Genomic DNA, 20,470 nt, shown 5'->3' on the forward strand with positions numbered 1-20,470 from the left:
GGTAAGATTACATTTTGTTTTTAAAAACCATTACAGAACTGGAGAGATGGCTCAGGGTTAAGAGCACTGGCTGCTCTTTCCATTGGAACCAGCTTTGGTTCCAACCACCCACATGGCAGCTCATAACAGTCTAACTCCAGCTCTTGAGAACACAATGCCCTCTTCTGGTCTCTGCAGGCATTGCATGCATGTGGTGCACGTGTTTGCACGCAGGAAAACACTCATACACATAAAATAACAACAAACAGATCTTTGTAAAGGCATCGGCACCAAAGGAGATAAAACAATAAACACAATCAGAATGTTTCTATGAAAACAATAGTAAAGTATGTCATTTCAGATGAATTAGCCAACAAAAGGCCACTATGCTTGCTGTGGGAAGGGTACAGGTGGTGACAGCATGTAGGAAGACAGAGGTGATAGCATGTAAGACACTGGTGATGATGTGTAGGATAAGACAGACAGTCGTGACAGCATGTAAGACAGAGGTGACGGTGTATAAGACAGACAGAGGTGACGGCGCTTAATTCAATGGGAGAGTCATCTGGAAATGTACAAGCAAGAGGCCTAAAAGCACTCCTAAGCCTGGTAAGACTTTAGGGATGCATCATTAGAATATCATTCTTAAAAGCGATTCCATCTCAACAATGTCAGCTGGACCATTCGCATAGGACCATTCTAACAGGTGGATGTGCATTCATGGGAAGAACAAGACCCCTGCAGTGCTCGAGCGGCAGGTGGTGCAGCGACTGTAGAAGGAAGGCGGTCTCGTCACAGGAGCTTCTTCTCTGACAGGAGCAGATAATCAACGCTGAGTAAAGCAAGCCCCCACCCCCAAGCTGCAGTGAATGAGCATTCCGCCTTTCAGAGTCCGAGACTCTGAACAAGGAACTCCACCCCCTAAGGCCAGTTTTCTCATCTGAAAACGAGATCAATAACATATACCTTAAAGGATTCGTGTATGAGAATTGAGAGTAATGACATGTGAAATGCTTAACACAGAACCCACGGCCATAAGCACATAGTATCAACTGTTCCCAGTACATCCGTGATGCGGGCAGCGATGAGGCACCGCGTGCACACAGCTTGAGAGGAGCCAGGACGATGAGCGAAGGTTCATTAGCGTGGTGGGCTTTTCCCATTTTCTGACTCTAACTGTCTACCCGTTTCCAAAGTCTATTTAGTTCCAGCAGTGACACTCCAGCTGTGGCAGTCCCAGGTGTTCAGGGGGCTAAACCAGGAGGCCACCCTGGGCTACAACAGCAAGATCCTGTCTTTAAGAAAAGTGGGGGGGGAGGAAGGGAGGGAGGAGTGGAAAGAATGATATAGTGAATGGATGATAAGCAGGCAGGAGGAGAGGCCAGAGGTGCAGGAGGAGGGGCCAGAGGAGGAGCCAGATGGTCGCTTTGGTGGCTCAATCAGGGGATGGCCCACATGATGGTGACAACAGGCAAAAAGGAGATTAAACTCAAATGGATTTGGGACTCAAGAACTGCAGGTGCACTCCATGAGGAAAACCAGGGAAGACAAGAACCCACCATGCCAAGTTCTTCAGCTGGGCTGACCGCTGAGAGAAGGAACTATGGGCTGGAAATTAAGAGTTTGGAGCTGAACAAGCTTAACCTAAGGTGCCTGAGAGACATAGGAAAAGCCTCCTGCAAAACCAGAAACCTTAGGAGGGCCTGATCCTCGGGAGGGCCTCATGCCCTGTGCAGTACTGCAAACCTGGTCAGAAGGCCATGGCTCAGAAGTCAGAGAATTTAGGGGGAAACCAATTGCCGTTGTCTTTCTAAATGCACACACTGACAAAATGCCTTCTAAATATTTGTCTGCACCAGTAATTCTCACCCTTCCTAACGCTGTGACCCTTTAATACAGTTCCTCAGGTTGTGATGACCCCCAACTATAAAAATTTTTGTTGCTATTTCATAACTGTAATCTTGCTACTGTTATGAGTTGTGATGTAAATATCAGATATGCAGGATATCTGACCCCTGTGAAAGGGTCGTTTGACCCCCCCCAGAGAGGTTGAGATCCACAGGCTAAGAACCAGTGTTTATAATCATAGATTAGTGCTGCTCTTGACGGAGGCCCAAGACGCCTCTCTGTTGTAAGCACCAACAGAGATTTGAAACTGGCTTTTGCACTCATTACGACACAAGACAGTATCCCCGCAGGCAGCCCTACTTATACTCAGTGGTTATAAAGGCTGGGGGCAGGACAGTGGTCATGGGTGCGTTGAGATGTGGGGTCAGAGGAAGGGACTGGGAGTATGAATAATCATGACATGTTATTGACATTTATGAAATGATCAAAGAATAAGTGAAACATGTATTTTTTTCAAAGTAGGAAATGGGAACTGGAAAGAATAAGCTACTAGATTGGCCCAGTCTAACCTGGTCCCTAAATCTGAATAGTAGGATGTGGACTGCCACAAAAATACAGAATGTGAAAAACTGAATTCCTCTGCATGTCAGGGAGGCTTCCTCAGACAAGCAGCTGTGACTGGAAACCATAGTTAACTTTGGAACGAGACATTGCAAGATCAATGCACCGTGTGGAGACCCCTGAATGAGGCAGAGATGGGCTCCCTGCCTGCCATGGGGTAAGGAGTAGAGTTCGCCTAGGGAGATGCTGATCTGTGAGGATAAAGACACAGACAGGCTCCTCTGCATCCACTAAAGCTGCTGGAGGTCTGTAGGCTTTGTCGCTCCAGTTCCCCTGTTCATATGAAAATCTGTGACAGTCAACACCAGAGTGGGGATCACAGATATCTGTCAACACATTCAGGAAGCCAAGCAGCCAGGCCTACAGTGACTGGAAGCTGTGTCAATGGCATAGCAATAGCCACACCCCGTGTGAACAAAGAGGAAGACCATGAAGCAAAACAAGTACTTTGTATTTTCCAAAAGAATGAAAGAAATACAACTTTCTGCTTGGTAAGACTATGAGCTTGCCCGGCAGTGGTGGCGCACACCTTTGATTCCAGCACTTAGGAAGCAGAGGCAGGTGGATTTCTGAGTTCGAGGCCAGCCTGGTCTACAGAGTGAGTTCCAGGCCTACACAGAGAAACCCTGTCTCGAAAAAAACAAACAAACAAACAAACAAAAAACTACTACTACTACTACTACTACTACTATTATTATTATTATTATTATTATTATTATTATTGACAGGGTAGATGAAGTCTAAGCTGGCCTCAAACTCACAATTCTTCTGTCTCAGCATCCTGAGGGCTGAGATTCCAAGTACATACCATGCCTAGATCTTTTGTCCATTTTTTTAAAACCACTTTTTTTTTTTTTTTTTTTTTTTTGGTTTTTCGAGACAGGGTTTCTCTGTATAGCCCTCACTCTGTAGACCAGGCTGGCCTCGAACTCAGAAATCCACGTGCCTCTGCCTCCTAAGTGCTGGGATTAAAGGCATGTGCCACCACGCCCGGCTTTTTAAACCACTTTTAGTGTGCATTACACCCAGGGCCTCTTGCGTGCTAGTCAAGTTCTCTACCTCTGAGCTGCACTCAGGGAACACAGCTCGGTGACAGTCATGCTCAGCGCGACTCGGCATCTCTGAGGCCTCCGGTTTGAGCCCCGGCATCACAGAGACTGATTAAATAGGAGTTAGATAAAATCACATGCTTGGGAGGGCGGCGGCACATTCACAGGGGTGGGCTCACCTTCTGCAGGGCGGGGGTGGGGCAGGTGTTGTCAAACAGGACTGAGTTGAAGACCCCATAAACGCCCTCATCAAGGTAGTACACGATGCTCTTAGGGGCTGCGCCGGTTTGCTCTGTGAGGAAGGGAGAGAACGGGGGCCACACAAGCAGAATGTGAGGGGCCTAGGAGTCGGAGGCTAGCACCACAGTGGGCTCAATAAGGAGAGAGCTGTGCAGCAAACGGTTGCTCTTTCTGCAGCTATGAGATGGACCCTGCAACAAAAGCCACCTTTTTGGTGACATGGATCTTTTTGGTGACATGGATCCACTTCTGAGTTGGGAGGATTCCCTCGGGGCAGCTGAGTCAGGACACCATAATTCCCTGTTGCCTCAGAGTCCCCTCGAGGCCCTAGGAAAAGCAGGAAGGCAGCTCACCCAAACTCAGGTCACCAGGACATTAAGCCACTTTCTCAGAGGCATGTGACAGGGAGGAGGTGTGACAGAGTAGGAAACCAGGCAGGCTAGCCACACTAGGTAGGATAGCCCCAAGTCTCTAAGAGGTCAAGAGAATGTCTGAATGCACACATGCACATGCTGCCCAGAGCTCCACGCTGCCCGGAGCCCCCGCGCTGCCAACAAGCTCTATCTGAGGATGAGCACAGCACTGGGAGGCTTTCTCCGGTGTGAGGGGCCTGGAGCAGAGGGCAAGGCCCAAAATCAGATTCACTGACCCCGGCCACTCATGGGGCTCTGACATGGAAGGGCAAAGAAATCACTGATGCCCGTGGTGTGGGCACGTGAGTTCTGCATCACCTGATGCCAGTGGTGTGGGCACGTGAGCTCCGAGTCAGCCTGGGCTGAACTTGAACTTCAGCACTGTTCTATATCAGTCCTGTGCCCGGACCTGATGACTTAACCTGTCCCTGACTATGCGCTGTCCTGTGTCAACAAATCTGTCCTCATGAGGTTATGAGAAAGGATGAGCGGAGGCAGACATGGGGTCAGAGGGAAGCTCAGCTCTAGCCAACCATTAGCCTCTTCATTTACATTCTCTTTGATTCCATTTCTCACAGCCGTTCTCAACCTGTCACTCAAGACCCCCTTGGGGGATCAAATGACCTTTTCACAGGGGTCTCCTAAGACCATAGGAAATATCACATACTTACATTATGAGTTATAACAATAGGAAAATTACATCTGTGAAGTAGCAATGGAAATAATTTTATGGTTGGGGGTTACCACAACACGAGAAACTGTATTAAAGAGTCTCAGCATTAGGGAGGTTGAGAACCACTGGGATAACGAGATAAAATTGTCTTTGGGGTGAGGGGAACTGACTGCAACTTTCCCTAGAGAAAATACCCATTCTCCAGAAGGCCCCACCCCTGCTTAGCCGGCCACGCCCATCTGGCACCACACCCACCTTCCCTGCTGGCCTGGTCCAGAACCTCCCTCTTGGCGACGATGCTGACAGCCACAGTGAAGGCAGACGTCACGTAGTAGCGTCCCAGCTCAGCAAGGATGTCCACACCGCAGCCCTCAGGGAAGTACAGGTCCAAGGCTGAGTTAATTACTGAGGCCATCTGGAGAGAAGAGCAGCGTGCGGGACCATGAGATTTCGGGAAGAATTCGGCAGTGGAAAGGTCCCACCTGGTAGCTGGGTGACAGCTAGCCAGGAAGGGGGAGGCTGGGCTGGGGCGGAGCTGGAGTGAGGACGTCATATAGCTCATTCGTCCAGATAATCCCACATAGAATGGGGTATTCTTTCCCATAATGCTCGGTGCTCAGATTCCAGGTTCCTGGGCATAAACAACTCGCATGTTACACAGTAGGTCAGATTCCAAGGGGAAAAAAAAGGCAAGTGTGCAAAGCTAGATCTGCCATCAGGGTGGGTGAACCTGGTCGCTGACTTTCATTCTTATGCAAACACTACTTTTAATTATAAATACAATTGAGTTGTGTGGGCTTGGAGTTTTTTAGCGTTGTTTTGTTTTGTCTTATTAGGTTAGTTATTGTAGCCCAGGCTGGCCTTGAACTCCTGACCTCCTACATCCACCTCCCAGGTGCTGGGATTATAAACGTGTAATGCCACCCCCAGCACATGTGTATTTTTATAGCCTGGTGCACTCAATGGATTCTGAATGTCCTACCCACATGAATGTTCTCATCATACCCAGCCAGTCTGAGCCCTGGGAAGTCTACTAGACTTCTGCTATGTCTAGCAAGGCCACAATTGTCAACTTCGAGGCTAATTCCTGGGACATCTGGGGCCTTCTCCTGGCCACTTGGTACAGTCCAGACTCCATAAGTAATGCACTACGAGGGAGATGCGCCCCCTAGGGGTCAGAATGGGAATCACGACAACACATTTATGTTGGATACAAGGGGAGCAAAACAAAGGTTGGTTTTCCTCACGTGCCCTTCCCACCAGGTTTCTTACCAGCCCATTGGAGGGTAAATTAGACACACATATTCAGACCACTGTAGAGTTCATGGAAGGTAAATTACCTTGGCTGGGCCTCTAACTAGCTAGCTAAGTGCATGGGAGTCAAGCAGAGCTGGGGTACAGCCAGCTCAGCTGCGGGCTTGGGAAATGACACAGACCATGAGCCCAGCTGAGCCACAGCACAGGATTAATAAATATCAATAAAATCCACCAAGCCCAAGGTGTTGACAGTCGGGCCAAAGGTATGCACAGTGGGATTGTTATACCCTACCACAGAATAACCATCAGGCCACGCTTGACCACACATTACCTCTTCAAATCTCACTTTGGCTCCCTCTAAGCCAGGAAAGCCGCCGCCAAGGTCCAGGATGTTCATCGTGTGGCCCAGCTCCTCGCCCATCTGAAACACCAGCCTAGCATCCGCGATGGACTGGGCATAGGCCTGAGGGTCAGGACAGCCACTGCCAATGTGAAAACTGGGAAAGGAGGAAGAGCCTTGGCTTACATACAAGGTCCAGGTAGCCCCACGTTACAGATGCAACCACTGAGGCCTGGGACCATAGGCTACAGAGGGCCACGTGGGAAGCTAGGAACAGAAAGGTGGCACTTCTCCCATCTCTCCATGCCTCTCTGGAGAGAAACCTTTTGGGGATAAGGGCTGGAGTCCCAAGGTATCATGTGGCCAGGGCAAGTCACTAGGCTTGCTTTGTTTATGTCTTGCCATCTACAGGCTGGGGACAAAAGTCCTTACTGTTCAAGGCATCAGGCACTGGGCATTGAACCTGAAGTACAGAATAAAGGAAACTAGAGATGTGGCCCCATCTCTGCACGGACAGAGACATCTCCAGAGCATGGCTATGGTCTCCGGCTTATAGGCATGCAGAACTACCTCAAAGCCACGTCCGTGGGAAAAACCTCCTGAGATGAGACCTTCTGGGGACTATGGAGCTCTGGAAAGAAATGCCAATAAACCTTCCTTCTAAAGAAAGGACACTCTCTGGTGGCAAAACTGCAGGCCCAGCGGAAGGCCCAGGATGTCCACAAATAATTCCTGGGAGAAAGGGTAGTGAGTCTGGCCTGGGCAGGGTGCCTGGTTCCCATTGCACACCTCACACCCACCACCTCCACGTGGCTCTTCTTGGCGTTCTCGAGCAGATGTCTGCAGGATTTCAGCGACGCCCCAAACCTCAGGCTCAGGTGATTCAGAGAGTGGGAGTCCTGGGTAGCAATGCACAGAACCATCCTGTGGAGAACGGAGGCAATCCTGCTGAGTGAGCACCCTATCCCCCGCCCACTGCCACGCCCAGCTGCTCTTTCTTTGGACTCCGCCCGCTGCCACGCCCAGCTGCTCCTCTTTGGACTCCAGGAACCACCTTAGCTGAGAGGCCACTGAGCGCACAGCCTTTCTAGATCACCCTGCACTACCAATCGACTTCTGAGGCACTTGCTGGGTCCCAACCTCATCAACCCAGGCGGCTCAGGTCTTCTCATTCAACTCCATACCAGGCAGGTTTCCTAAGTCTTCAGATATCACACAAGAGGGAACCACATGTCCAAAAAAAAAAAAATTCCTAAGGGGAACCCTCAAACATGAGGGGTGCTATGCTTTGGATGAAGCAGAATGGCTCCTGGACGCCCTACTATTCCCTCAGACCCCTGAGGGCTAGTAACAGTCACAGCCAGAGCAAGACATCCATTCCCAGTCTACTTGCCCTGGGCTCCTCCCCTATGACCAACGTTAAAGCATCCTTCACCCACTGCACGCGGTGTTCCAGCAGCATGACGCTGGCACGCATCCCTTGGACAGCCCATGCTGTTTACCAACACCCACATATTTGCTTGGCTGTTTACGCATCCCCAAATTCCACTCATTCCTCAAGGCCCACTTCAAATGTCATCTTTCCTGATCTTCAGGAATCCTTTGGGCCTTTCCTGCCTAGAGCTATAACAGGTCTGCCCTGGGTCTGGCTCCTACCCAGGAGTACCACCTTACCCTCTGGGAGTGTGATGCCATCCAAGCAGCATCCAGGGTGAGGACCTCTCCCCAGCTCTCCACTCCTTCCCCCTCTACCCTCGCCCTGCTGCCCAGCCTCCCTCCGTAAGTGGCCCTCTGCTTACTTGGCACTGGGGTGGCTCTTGACCACCTTGGCCAGCTCCACTTCATTGTCGAAGCTCAGCAGCCTCACCCCGTGCTTGGCAGCATACTTGATCTGTGCAACTTGCTTACAGGGGTTGGCACAGATGATCTTACTGGCAGGGACACCAATGTGCTGGACCAACTCCATCTCTGCCTGTGAAGTTCCAAAGGTTGTGGTGAGGAGGCCCCAGGGGAGCCAGATGAGGAGCAAATTCATAACTATACACTGACGTATCAACATAAGTGGGCCAGCTCGTTTTTAATTGGTTGGTTGGTTGGCTTTGGGGGTTTTTTGTTTTTTGTTTTTGTTGTTTGGTTTTTTTAGACAAGGTTTCTCTGCGTAGCCCTGGCTGTCCTGAACCTGGCTTTGTAGACCAGGCTGGCCTCGAACTCAGAGATCTCCCTGTCTCTGCCTCTTGAGTGCCAGGACTAAAAGTATATACCACCACTGTGGCAGCTCTTTAAGACAGCAGATATACAACAATCATGTCACACACTCATCTCCTGTTCTCTGATGGTAAGGCTGCCATGGATAGACGTGAGAGTGGTGTACTGTACAATTCATGACAAAGACAGGGCATATTTGCGTATTTATTCTCCCAGAAAGCAGAAAATCTCATTCTACCACCATCAGTGTATTTATTCCAAAAGGTAAATGCCTTTAAAGGGAGGCACATGGGCCGAGGAGATGGCTCAGCAGTTAAGCACAGGTGCTGCTCTCTCAGGGGACCTAGATTCAGCTCCCCGCACCCACATGACAGCTAACAACCATCCAGAACGCCTGTTCCAGAGGATCCTCTGCAGGCACCAGGTGTGTGCAGGGACACACAGTTTCTAACTCACACTGGTACAGACTCACTGGCTTCTGACAAACAGATGTTTAATGAATATTGCTTGGAAAATAGAACGAGGAGTATAAAAAAATACTCGGCATCTCTAATTACCTACATAAAACCTACAAGACCGGGAACGTGAGCATCTTACTGTGGAGTGGGGAGGAGGAGCTTAGGGGGCCCCACCCCAGCCTGAGGCAGATAATAACATAAAGCTAGGTGAGGTGATGCATGCCGTTGGTCCCATCATTCGGGCGGCAGAGGCTGTCAGATCTCTGTGTTTGAGGTCATCTCGGTCATAGTGAGTTCTAGGCCAGACAGGGCTACATAGTGAGGCTCCCACCACCACCAAGAGAAAGAAAAAGGACTGGTTGGGAAGAGAAAGAGGAACGAGGACCCACTGAAATGAGAGAAAACAGAGGGAACCAATGTGATTAAAATACTTTATAGCGGTGTACACAACATCATCGTGAAACTGCGACCTGACACAGAAACACCATCCAGGTAACATCCAGAGGACTTGAAGTCAAAGAGATGGCCATGCTCCCCTGTGCACTACAGCGCCAAGCACAATAGACACGGCACAAAATCAACCTAAACATGTTTGTGGATGCGTGGGTAAAAAGAAGATCTTAGAACACAATTCCTTCCTTTGAAAGCAGGAAATTCTATTATTTGTAAGGTGAATGAACACAGGGGACATTGCGGCAAGTGGAATGAACCGGGCCCAAAAAAGAAAAATGCAGGAACTCGCTTAGCACAGGGTACATGCATGGTGTATACATGTTTGTGTGTATGTGTGCAGGTGCATGTGTGTGCACATGTATGTGGAGACCCAAGGTCTTCATCAAGTGTTTTTCTCGGTCACTTGCCACCTTACTCTCTGAGCCAGGGTCCCTCACTGGAAGCTCACTGATGGGGCTGACTGTCTAGAGGGCAAGTTCCAGCAAGCTCCCTGTCTTCTGCCTTCCTAGCACTGAGACCACAACCACAGCCCAAGTCACCTGGCATTTTACAAACTCGGGTCCTCACCCTTGTGTGGTAAACACTGTATCAGATGAGCCATTGCCCCAGAGCCTGTATTAACTACATGGAATCTACAAATGCCAACAGAAGCAAAGAGTAGGATGGTTAAGCCCAGGGCTGACGAGAGAAGCAATGAGATACTGCCCAAAGGATGCTGTTCCAGTTAAAAGAAGTAAGTTCCAGCAATCTACCAGACCTCAGATGACCACGTGAATAACAATGCTTAGACATCGCAAGAGATAGAATCACAGCTGTTCTTTGTTGTTGTTGTTGTTTTCTACACAGAGTTTCTCTGTGTAGCACTGGCTGTCCTAGAACTCACTTTGTAGACTCAGAAATCTGCCTGCCTCTGCCTCCCGAGTGCTGGGATTAAAGGTGTGTGCCACCACGCCCTGCTGGATTACAGCTGTTCTTAACACACACACACACACACACAGAGAGAGAGAGAGAGAGAGAGAGAGAGAGAGAGAGAGAGAGAGAGAGAGAGAGAGGAAGAAAGACGAGTTAAAGCCTTTGTTAGGTTGGTTTAGCCATTCCACTGTGTGTGTGTGTGTGTGTGTGTGTGTGTGTGTGTGTGTGTGTGTGTGTGTGTGTGTGTATGTGTGTTTGTGTGTGTTCGTGCATGTGCACAGGTGTGCGTGCGTACATGTGTATAAGGCAAAGTCTCCAAAGCCATGGGTCTTTCTGACACAGATCACCCAGTCAGTCAAAGGCCTCTACTGTGCCAATGAATGTGTTCTCTCCCCTCACTCCCTACCCCCTACCCCAGGGTCTCTCCTTTTTGGTAACTGCTGTTTTGGGGGGGGGTGTTTTTAATTTTTAAATTACATTTGTTTATTTGGAGGAATGTGTAGAGGTCAGAGGGCAACTTTCAGGAGTTGGCTCTCTCCTTCCACCCTGTGGGCCATAAATTCACAGAGTTGGGCTTTGTGGCAAAGGCCTTTCCCAGCTGAGCCATCCTACCAACAGAAAAGAGGATGATACCATGTAGCTCAAGCTGGCCTGAAAATGAACTTTATTTTTTTTATTTCTTTATTATTATTGCATATGCATGGAATGTATAGGGGTGGGGTGTGCATGTGTGTATGTGCTATGAACACATGTGGAAGTCAGAGGACCATTCTGTGGAGTCAGATTCTCCATCCACCACATGGGCTGAAGTAGAACTTCTTCTGTCGCTGAGGATCAAACCCAGGCTTCCAGGCATGCTGGGCAAGCACTTACTTATAGGATGTGCTACATCCTTAGCCATGCCGAGTTCTGCTTTATGCAGCACTGAGCCCCTCCCCCCAGCTCTCCCTCACTGTTACTGATGTTACTGATGGCTCACGTGCCTGCTGCATCAGTGATGTGGATGGTGATGGGGGAGTGGTAAGTAGCCATGTACAATGAGCACCTGCCACAGGAAGGTCCTGACTGAGATGCTTTCCATCAAGGACTAGAAAACATGTTCTGTGGTCTCTGGCTTCAGCTTCTTCAGCCATTCAGTCTGTCGCTACCCAACTGTCTGTCACTCGGAGCTCCAAGCCAGCCACTGACCACTCCTAAATGAATTAGCATGGTGATCTGGTCAACGCTTATGAAATCAGGGAGTGGATTTGATTTGGTTCACTGCCCATGCTATGCTGACCTGCCTTAGATGGACTGTTTCGTTCAGTCCTTACAGCCCATGCAGGGAGTATGAGAAGCTGTGCAAGGCCAGCAATGTCTTAGCACACGAGCCCCCCTACACACACATACACACACACACACACACACACACACACACACACACACACACGTGCACATAAAATAAATAAAGTGTTATAAAAAATAAAAAGAAGCTATGCACTGGCAGTGGAGGCACAGGCCTTTAATCCCAGAACTCGGAGGGCAGAGGCAGGCAGGTCTCTGTGAGTTGAATCCAGCCTGGTCTACAGAGTGAGTTTCAGGACAATCAGGGCTACTCAGAGAAACCCCATCTCAGGAAAAAGAGAGAGAAGGGGAGAGGGAGGGGAGAGGAGAAGAGGGAGAGGGAGGGGAGGGAATGGGAGGGGAGGGAATGGGAGGGGAGGGGAGGAAAGGGAATGGGAAGGGAATGGGAGGGGAGGGGAGGGAGGGGAGGGGAATGGGAGGGGAGGGGAGGAGGGGGGAGGGGAGGGGAGAAGAGGCTATGCAGCAGATGACAAAGCCAGCATCCAGCATCCAGCATCCAGCATCCAGCATCCAGCATGCCTCTCCATGAATAAAGGAGTCAGCCTTGGGAACGTGATAGGAGAAACAAGAGCTGCCTGTGGCCATCGTTAGTCTAATTCTGACCAAGCAGCTTTCAGCACTAGTTGTTTACACACATTAATCCCTGAAAGGTCCAGAACCATCAAATATCAGGATTCACTCGGCACGCTTCACAGAGAGGGAGGCTGAGTTCTCTCTCTCTCTCTCTCTCTCTCTCTCTCTCACACACACACACACACACACACACACACACACACACACACACACACACGTCAATCTGCCGATAGTGACAGTCAATAAGCGGCATCATAGAGATCCAACTCTGGAGCTGGACTTGAGGTTGTCACAGCTCACATCCCAGATGCAGATCTGTCACCAGATCAAGTCTGAGTGAATATGAAAATGCTCCCTCTCCCCCTACACAAGGTGCAGAGAGGCAAAGGTGAGGGCCTGTGATTTAAATAAGTGTGGTTATAAATATTTAAACAGTAAGCGTCACTCGGAAAGACTTGCTCTGATTCAGCCACTGCGTTCCAGTCCTATACATTCACACTTAATCTTCATAAACCACCTTATGAGGTAGATTTGGAGGTTTGGAGGGCGAGCTCAGCCTACCCTGGCAGGCATCTCCTGAGCATCCATTAATTTGCCAGACTGTGACAAGTGTTGAAAGAAGCAAGCAGTGAATAAAGACTGGATCTCCGACTCTACGGAGCTTTCAGACTAGAGGGACAGAGGCACAGACAATAATGGCAGAGTGGCCAGCGGGTTCAAGGTATCATGATGCAAAAATGTGCAGCATGCTAGAGAATAAGGAGGACAAAGAACAGACCGAGGAGTCAGAAGGGCACGCAGAGCCCCCACTGGAGCCCTGGACAGGTCGGGGACAACAATTTGGCAGGGAGGGCAGCCTGCGCAGAGGTTCTGAGGCTGAGAATGCTGGAGTGGCCTGGTTGGGGTTCTGTACCATGGGAAAGATGAGGGTCGACGATGTGGGCAGAGCCAGCCACCTAGGAGCCAGGAAGCAGTGTGTGCGTTTACACGTTATCCTGTGTGATGAAACATCAGCTTCGGGAGTTCAACGGACAGACACACAGCCAGATGTGACTATGTATACCTGCAATACCAGCACATGGAGGATGAGGCAGGATTGGGAGTTCAAGGCCAGCCTGGACTATTGCAGACCCTGTGGGAGGGAGGGAGGAAAGGCAGGAGGGAGGGAATGAGTCAGTCTTGCATTTTAAGTGAAAGGTCTGAGCACTTATTCTGGCTACCCGAGGAAAGGTTTCATGGGATTCTGGGGAGACTGGTCCATGCCTCTTACAATCGCCTGAGAGAAATGGTAAAGCCACACTAGAAAGGACAGAGGAGGTGCTCTGGAGGGAGGGTGGCATGATGGATGTGGAGGTGGGGGTGAGGATATGAGACTGTGCACCAAACAAGTGGACAGGTGTGAGGTGACCATTCAAGCAAGGGAGGCAGGGAACAGATAGCGTTTAAGGCGGTGGGAGAGCTTGAGTCCAGAGGGCTGCACCATTCCAAGGTATCGGAGGCACCAGCACCCAGAAACTGTGTAGACCATAGAGCGAGAAAAATATGCACAGGATAGATCAAGTGTTCTCGGAGGGTGAAGGCAGGCCCAGAGAATCTCAATCTCTCAATTGTGCGTTCTCTCTCTCTCTCTCTCTCTCTCTCTCTCTCTCTCTCTCTCTCTCTCTCTCCAGGGAAGTTATATTACTGTTGCATCTTATTTAATGCAACAGTATTTTCTGGGTTGAATACTGTTGAAAGATGAAGAAGAAAAGAGTTCCCCTGACTAGATCCATACACTTCCACACAGAAAGCTTCCAAGCTTTTTAGCCTGCTGCGCTACAGTGACTGGGAACAGGCTACACCACGGCAGTCTCCTGATCACAAGATGCTTACTGTGTTTCCAGTCAACTGCTTGCGTGTTCCCAAACACTATCTGCCAAGCTCGGAACGCAGATCTGCAACCCAGGCAAACAACCAGCACCTCATGTTCTCTGTGAGTGGATAAATCAATGTACCACTTGGACATTCGCAGGTTGTGGAGATGTTGTGATTTGCTATTATTTTTGATTGTGTTGAGGTAAGAATGACAAGAATGTGCCACCATGCTGGGCTTACATGGCCATATCTAAAATAAGGCGTTGACCAGAATCTAGGAGCAGTGTTCATGCCTATAATCTCAGCACTGCTACAGGTTTGAGGCCAGCCTGGGCTTTGTAGTTAGACTCTATCTAAAATTTAAATAAGTAAATAAATAAATAAATAAATAGAGAAGCAAAGCAGTTGGATGAGGTGGTATATTTATGACTGTCATCCCAGCACTCAGAAAGTGAATTAAGAGGACCAAGAGTTCGGGCTTGCCTCAGTTGCATAAGATCCTACCTAAATAAAAAATTATAATAGTCACTGCATCCTCTCTGATCCCTGTTAGAAGAAATTCTGAGGCGTATCCAAACCAGACAGCTCTGCAGGGTTCAGCCACAGGGGGGAGCAAGGGAGTAGGCTGGGGTGGGGGTGGGGTACATTAATCCGGAAAGAGGCTGGGAGGCAAGATCAAAGACAGGAGTCCCTTGGGAAGTAGGAGGAGGCTCAGAGCACCGAAGGAGTTGCAGCCTGTGCCTCTGGCCTGATTGCCTGTCTACATCCAGCCATTGTTCATGCCAAACCTTTGGTCTAAGTGCAGAAAGGTATGACACCATCAAGCCTGGTCACCAACTGTGACTCACCAGAAGAGGGCAGCCTCCACCCTTAAAACACCTAGAAGGGGTGGCTAGTGAGGTGGAACAGGGTATTGGTGCTTGGGTTATAAGTGCCAGAGGCCACACCACTCAAGTAAAACACATCAAGCAATCTGTGTGAGCCACCACTGCGGAAGAGAACGTCTCACCAGCCACACTGACAGCCAACCCTCTCCAAAAATCTTGGAAAAGGCAAGCCAGACTCAAGCTGGCATCTTCCAGGGCACGACTCCGGGGCAGGCAGCTGAACCTCTGTGACTCACTTCCTTATAGACCAAATGTGTCTATATTCTAGAGACTGTTGTCAGAATCCGGGTAAGAGAATGACTTCACAGTAAAGGAATAACCTCGCAGCGCTGTTTCGAGAGTGAGATCATTTGCAGAAAACTCCTGGCAAAGAGCCTGACCCAGCAGGAACTCTCAGTCAATGGCAGATACATTCAACACACCCCCTTTCTCCTGTCTTGCAAGCTTTTCTAAGACTCTATTTGCCACAACTCTGCCCTTTGGCGTCCACTCCCTGAAACTAGAGGACCCAGCACTTCACTCCTGAGTTTCCAGAAGCTGAGGGATCTAGTTGGTACGCTTTTGCCTTATTTTTCAGCCCTAGTTCAGAGGAACCAAAGGATCCCGTCTCTTCCTGCCTCTGTAAGGAACTTGCAGCGCCATGGAAGGCCACAGGCAAAGCAAAACCTTCTGCCTCACTGGGCTTCATGGTAGACATATGCAGAACAAGGCCAGCAAAAAAGACCAAGAGGAGACTCCGGAACCACAATGAGTGAACAACAGTTAACCTTCAAGTCAAGGTTAACCTGCCTGCTCGCCTCCCATACGTGGATTCACTCTAGCCCCGTAGGCTTGGCCAGCCTAGCTGTCCTTTCTCCTCCAAGAATTCTTTCAAGGACTCTGTTTACATCAGCCCATCACGATGCTGATCTCCTCAGAACAGCCATTCGTAGTCACCGAGAACATGACGGTGCTGACATCACAAGGCATGCCCAGCAGGCTTATTTCCTCCTCGGCGCTCCGCACTGGCCCTGACCTCTGCCTGGAAAGTTCTTCCACTCATCCTCCACCTGGCTCAGTCTCCTACCTCAGTCAAATGTGAATTCAAAATCTCAGAGGAGACTTCCTCGGATGGCTATCTAAAAGTGCAGTCCAGCCGCGTGTGGTGATGTGACTCCTCCTGGAATCCCAGCATTTAGAGAGGAGGAGACAGAACTGAGAGCGCCAAGCCAGGCTGTGGGAAACAGCGAGTTCTAGACTAGCCTACAGTCGGCAGGGACCGACGCTGCTTCAAAACAAACTTCCTCACCCAACTTCACTACTTCCCACCTACAACAGCACACATGCTCATTGTTGAGTTTTCTAGAAAGCACCATGAAAAGGGGGCTTTGTATCGCTTACTTACAGCTAAATTCCCAGCTGGGAGAGCATTTTGCTGAGTGAATGAATGAGACAGACATAAGCGAGAAGGCTCTTAACCCAGCAAAAGCAGAATGGATGAAACTCAATGAATGAGCAGGCTCTTTCTTGCTCAGTGCCACGCTGCAAGCCCCACCCAGTCAGCCACCACCCCACCGTAGCTCAGGACTACAGACTACACATAAACAGAGCCAACGGAAAGCCACCAGGAGGGAATTAAAAGCCGAAATCAAATTAGGAAGACGGCCTTTGGCAGCAACAGCAAAACTCTGAGCAGATTAGTCTGAAAAACACGGCCACATGTTAAGCTTACAAAGGGAAAAAACCCCAGCCACATAGGAGTGGTTTTGTTTTGTTTTGTTTTGTTTTGTAATTACAAGATTGGTACCTACTGCTCTAAGCCAAGGCATTTTAAAACTGCTATTAAGTTTAATTCTTTTCTAAGTAGAAAAATTAAAATATGAGTATTTCTTTAAAAAGAAGAAAAAAAATAGCCTGGTATGATGATACATCCCGGCACTTGAGAGGATGGAAGTTAGGAGAACCAGGAGTTCAAGGCCAGCATCAGCTACATAGTGACTTTAAAGTCAGCCTGGACCACAATGAATCCCTAGCTTAAAGAAAAAAATTATAATAATAAAACAGAAGGATAAGTCCAAACCCATTCAAAGGGTGGCCCATATGCCCAGAGACTTCTCAGGATCCCATTTGGAACTTCAGAGTTGACAAGTTCCACCCATGTCTTCCTCCCTGGAGCCTCCTCTTCTCTTGAGTAGGTGTCCTTCCCAGAAGGTCGTGGTCAAGTACAGGTCCCTCCTGTTCCCTGGAGTCCCCAACACCAGAAGGGCCACATTTGGCAAGCATCGAGGCTACGCGTGCGGTAGGGACGGGGGGCTCACCTTGTTGGCACAGCTGAAGCCCAGCCCCAGTTCGGCTAGAACCTTCAGCACGCCCAGGCTGCTGTTGCACCCGACAGCATAAAAAGGCCGGACTCGAGGCAGGTGCTTCAGAAAGCAGAAGTGCTTCCTCACTACAGCACCCAGGTCGGCCACGAAGAAGGCAGCCACCTTGCCCTGCACAGCAAGAGGCGAACGGATGTGAGACCCAGCTCCCTCCCTGTGCCTGCTGGCTGTCCACAGTCCTTCCGGAGACCGGACACCAGCACCCTGCTGTAGCTTTCTGAGGCTCCCATGTCCTCCAGGACGGAAGGCAATCTAGGGCTGACACTTAAGGCTGTGTGTGACCAGCTCTAGTCAGTCCCTCCTCTCAGTCCAGCTAATGCCAACTATACAGACTGTCTACTCTTTCCCATCCCAAGCCTCCTGTGTTCCCACCATGCCCCCTGCCAGGTCTGGCAGGTTCTCAATTTCCTGTCATTCACCCTAAATGCTACCCCCACACTTATAAATACATATATACATACATACACATATATATGTATGGTTATACATAGTTATATATAAAATATATGTGTTATGCAAAATAGGTTTTAACCCATAACATTTAATGCTCTGGCTGCATTCTGCATGTCCTTTTAAAGCAGCAGACCTATATATACAGCTATCTGCTCCACAAAAGGCAGATACCGTGGCGTACAGCCCACTGCCAATGTCATGCAAGTGCTCTTCCCACTTGCAAGCCATGCCTGATCCTCACAGACATGGTTGAGGCTGTGGTAAACCCTTCCTGGGACTCATTTTCCTCTTCCTGCAACTTCTTTTTTTTTTTTTTAATGGATACCCATTCGGTGTTGTCCAACATAATAATTGAGGCAGAGGCCAAAGACCTTGAAAGGGCTTGGATCTGGAGAGAAACCGCCCTTAAGTAGTTACAAGTCCCTTTAATAAATGCTATATGGGACTCTACAGAATAAGTGAGTGGCCCTGGAGGCAGAGAATACAGAGCCAGCCAGAAGCAAATCAGGAAAAAGGCAACCGTAGAGGGAGGGAACCCTGAAGACAAGCCCAGCAAAGGCCCAGTGAAACAGCACCTCACATACACAGCGACTCTGCTCTAACTGAGCAGAGCGCAAGCCTGAGCATGAAGCCGGAAGTGCGGCTGGGGGTCCTGGGGCAGTGGGGAGCTGTTGTGGGATTCTGTTCCGGAGACTTGCAGCAGGTGGGAGAAACAGGAGAAGGTCCTGGGGGCTTCGGAGAGAAGAGGACCAACCACAAGGGAGGTTCTCCCGTGAAGTTCCTGGAGCTGGGTATGCCTGAGTGTAGAAGGGGAGAGCGCAAAAGGCAGGTACTCCGAAGTTCCCACCTGGAGTGCTGGGGAGACCGTGAAGGTGGAGATACTGTTCTTTTCTCAAGTCAGGAAACACAGGGAGGGCAGATGTGGGGGCAAGGACCAAGAATTGGAGATAAAGGGGACAATCTAGTAAATATCAAGTAAACAAATACCAATACCGAGAGAATGGGAGGTCTCCTACAGAGAAGAGGACAGGCAACCAACCCACACCCATTTCCATCCCCTCACCGAGGTGGCCTGGGAGGCCCCCAGAGTGAGCTCCTCCAGCAGATCCCGGGTGCTGAAGCCCTCCTCCACCATCACAAAGTCCGATTCACTCAGATAGCCAGCCATGCTGAGCAGGAGGAGCCCAGGGGCTGGAGGAAACCGCTGCCTTGGAGCACCGCTGGCTGCCTTGGCCACCGCCTTAGAAAGTATGCAACACACTGTGGGGAGAGGGAGATGGAGGAAACCGCTGGGGAACAGGCTGCATCCCTCACCTCCCCAGGCCTACGGTCCCTGCCCAGTCATGTTCTGTGCCCTTGCCCAAGCCTGAGAAGCCGAGGTTCGCTGGGAATGGTGAAGTTATGTCTGCTAGAGCCTCAATTACCCCCATCTGTTAAATGGGATTGGTTTGGAGTTCTTTTCCAGTTCTGAAATTTGAAATTGGAAGAAAAAAAATGTGGGGACAGATCTGAGAAACCTAGTTGGGGAAGTCTCCTTCCAATTGAAGGATTTCTCCAGTCCAGACTACACCTACCTAAAGGGCCAAAAAAAAAAAAAACAAAACCCGTGAGCTTGAGTTCGAGTCGGCTCTCTGCTTCATGACCTTGGGTCAGTTTCCCCATTTATAAAAGGTTGGTCCTGACACACTAAGAATGCTCTATGAGCCACGGGTGGGTTCTGTCCGCGGGACGGCTCTCTCAAGTGCAGGGCGGGGGTCCCGCACCCCAACCCCAGGCCTCCTTACCAAGCCCCGTCCTCCTTCGCGGGGGCCAGAGCCAGGCGCGCTGCTAGGGGGGGTCGCCGGTGACCTCGAAACTTGTGCAACACCCCGAGGAGGAGTGGCAATTGCGGAGCCGAGGCCCCTGCTGAGAGGAGGCAAGGGGGGCCGGGGGAAGGGTCAGCGCCCAAAGCCGAGGACGCCCGCTCCCCGAGGCTCCCCCCCAGCCATCTCCTGCACTCGCCTTAAAACGCATTTACACGGCTTCGGCCCATAGGTCTCCCCAGCGAGTGAATCGGATCCTCGGCGCCTCCGCTCGCTCGCTCCCCCCGGCTCCGGCCCCGCGGCCTGCGCCCCGCGCGCCCAGCAGCCACCGACCCCACGCCCCGCCTTGCGCCCGCCGCTCGCTTATATAAGCCCCGCCCTAGCCCCGCCCCGGTGCCCTGGCCCCGCCCCTGCCTGCTCCGTAGCCAGGGCAACCGGGTGCCGCCAGCCCATTGGTCGATTCGGACATAAAGCATTCAGCCCTGCGAGGCTGCTCCGCAAAGCTGCGCAGCTAAGCAAGCTGGCTGACTGATGTCCGCGGAGGTCCACGCGGGGAAATCCTTCGAATCCTAGGCGTCTACGTGGTCTGAGCCGCAGATCCTGCGTCCTGCGTCTCAAAAAGTGACTCCGGAAAACTTTTCTGTCCCTGGCTGAAGTCGATGGCCCCCTGCTCCTCCCCTGGTGAAGTTCTGGCTCCGCCCTTGGAGCCCAAACCTCTCCTGTCTTATTTTGTAATATGACCTTTTACT

General features: G+C 50.3%; 1 protein-coding gene across 7 annotated transcripts in view; it reads right to left on the reverse strand.

Annotated features, from left to right (window-relative positions):
• Positions 1–20,076, reverse strand: part of Azin2 (antizyme inhibitor 2) — a 32,224-nt gene extending 12,148 nt beyond the window's left edge. For 2 of the 7 annotated variants that reach the window (NM_001301841.1, XM_011240538.3), the window contains exons 1-7: positions 19,921–20,075; positions 19,704–19,824; positions 8,220–8,392; positions 7,210–7,344; positions 6,412–6,577; positions 5,079–5,238; positions 3,677–3,789 (exon numbers count right to left, since the gene is read on the reverse strand). In NM_001301841.1, coding sequence (NP_001288770.1) covers positions 3,677–3,789; positions 5,079–5,238; positions 6,412–6,577; positions 7,210–7,344; positions 8,220–8,386 — 741 coding nt within the window. In that variant the 5' untranslated portion in view covers positions 8,387–8,392; positions 19,704–19,824; positions 19,921–20,075. Of the gene's footprint in view, positions 1–235; positions 789–3,676; positions 3,790–5,078; positions 5,239–6,411; positions 6,578–7,209; positions 7,345–8,219; positions 8,393–17,403; positions 17,578–18,982; positions 19,180–19,703; positions 19,825–19,920 lie in introns of those variants that run through there. The other 5 variants (XM_006503107.3, NM_172875.4, XR_001784145.2 and 2 more) reach the window with 5 other exon arrangements.
• Positions 20,077–20,470: the final 394 nt, after the last annotated feature.

The sequence above is a fragment of the Mus musculus genome, chromosome 4 (assembly GCF_000001635.26).
Source record: "Mus musculus strain C57BL/6J chromosome 4, GRCm38.p6 C57BL/6J".
NCBI classification, from domain to species: Eukaryota; Metazoa; Chordata; class Mammalia; order Rodentia; family Muridae; genus Mus; species Mus musculus.